The 1,541-nt window shown below is 39.9% G+C and overlaps 1 protein-coding gene across 1 annotated transcript in view; it reads left to right on the top strand.

The window, feature by feature from the left end:
- The first annotated feature begins 345 nt into the window (after nucleotides 1-345).
- Nucleotides 346-1,541, top strand: part of TMEM183A (transmembrane protein 183A) — a 13,414-nt gene continuing 12,218 nt past the window's right edge. Inside the window, exon 1 of the mRNA XM_023514582.1 lies at nucleotides 346-607. Coding sequence (XP_023370350.1) covers nucleotides 361-607 — 247 coding nt within the window. The 5' untranslated portion in view covers nucleotides 346-360. The remainder of the gene's footprint in view (nucleotides 608-1,541) is intronic.

Raw genomic sequence — 1,541 nt, 5'->3', positions numbered from 1 at the left:
CTCAGACCGTTGGAGGGCCGGACTGCGGGCCCCAGGATGAGTCGGCTGCTAAGCAGGACAGGCAGCGGTGGCAAAAAACACCCGGCAGGCTGGATAAATGTCCTAGGCGGGCCGCAGTTTGAGGACGCCTGCTCTAGGGGTTCATAGTGGACTCCCTTCAGTGCTGAATTCCACACTTTTAAGGAGTCCGTTTCTGTAACTTTGGAGTCAGTTTGTCCATTGCTTTCCAATTTTTTGTTTAATATACTAAAATTTATTTCCTTCCTTCCCTTTGCTTTTCTTTCTTTTTTTTTTTTAAATTAGCAACAGAGTCTCAACTTTCTCCAGCAAATACACAATTTTTTTCCCTCTTCCTGGTGGATGCTGATATCTTGGCTCAGTTGTTTGTATTTCTGGGTGGAGCTGTGTACCATCTCATTCTCTCCTTATTTTCTTCTAGTAAAATCTCTTTGTGGCTTGGAAGCTTCCCAGGTTCCTACAGAGGAAGCTCTTTCTGGGGCTGGTGAGCCCTGTGACATCATTGACAGCAGTGATGAGATTGATGCTCAGGAGGAAAGCATCCATGAGAGAACCGTCTCCAGAAAAAAGAAGAGTAAAAGGCATAAAGGTAGAAGGCTTGCTCTCTTTTGACTTGTTAGTCCTGTCTATGGTGATAAATTGAAGCTGTTACTTTCTCAGCAAAAGGGGAGACATAAGAGGTGATAGCAGGGGAGTTTGGAGAAAACCTGGCTCTCAACTAAAATCTTGGTAGTGGGACAAAGTTTAATACTCCTGGGCTTTTTGCTTTTGTCTGAATTTAAAAGGGCAGGAGATTGGTAAACATAGATTCTGGAGCTATGAACTATACGTTCATTGAATACATGTTATTATCAGGTAAAAACACATGGCAATGTGAATGCAAAAAGCTTTTGCAATTCTGGATTTCTGAATTTATAAAGCAGAGATGTGATGAAAAAGTATTTTCCCAAATATGTGGATTTTATGTAACCAGTTTTATTTCACATAAACTTAGATATTATCATGGGATTTTAGATGTTCTGGAGTTATTAATGTCTACTTTATGTGTAATAGATACTGTGGGAAATAGAAAAGTATGTGATGTTTATATCTTAATGGTGATAAAACTTTACAAATGAAACAGAATAATAAACTGATGACATATAATATGCCCAGCCATCATTCAGAGTCCATGTTTTGCTCTAGACTTAATGAATCAGAATCTCTTTAGGTAAACCCAGAATTCTTAAAGCTAAAGTGGTTTTGGTGATCAGTCACGTTTATGGGGAAGCTGATTAGTAGATGATTTGAGTATTTTTGGTTTCAGATCTACCAGAACTTTCAACTTGAGAATCAGATAACAGATATTTATATTTATTAGAATACATTGAAATGATCACTGGGCCGGGCTTTGTGGCTCACACCTGAAGTCCTAGCACTCTGGAAGGCTGAGGCTAGTGAATTGCTTGAGTTCATGGGTTCAATACCAGCCTGAGCAAGAGTGAGACCCTGTCTCTAAAAAACAGCTGGGTGTTTGTGGCAGG

The sequence above is a fragment of the Otolemur garnettii genome, unplaced genomic scaffold, assembly GCF_000181295.1.
Source record: "Otolemur garnettii isolate 467f Iridium unplaced genomic scaffold, OtoGar3 scaffold00055, whole genome shotgun sequence".
NCBI classification, from domain to species: Eukaryota; Metazoa; Chordata; class Mammalia; order Primates; family Galagidae; genus Otolemur; species Otolemur garnettii.
This window is presented reverse-complemented; position numbering and strand designations above follow the sequence as displayed.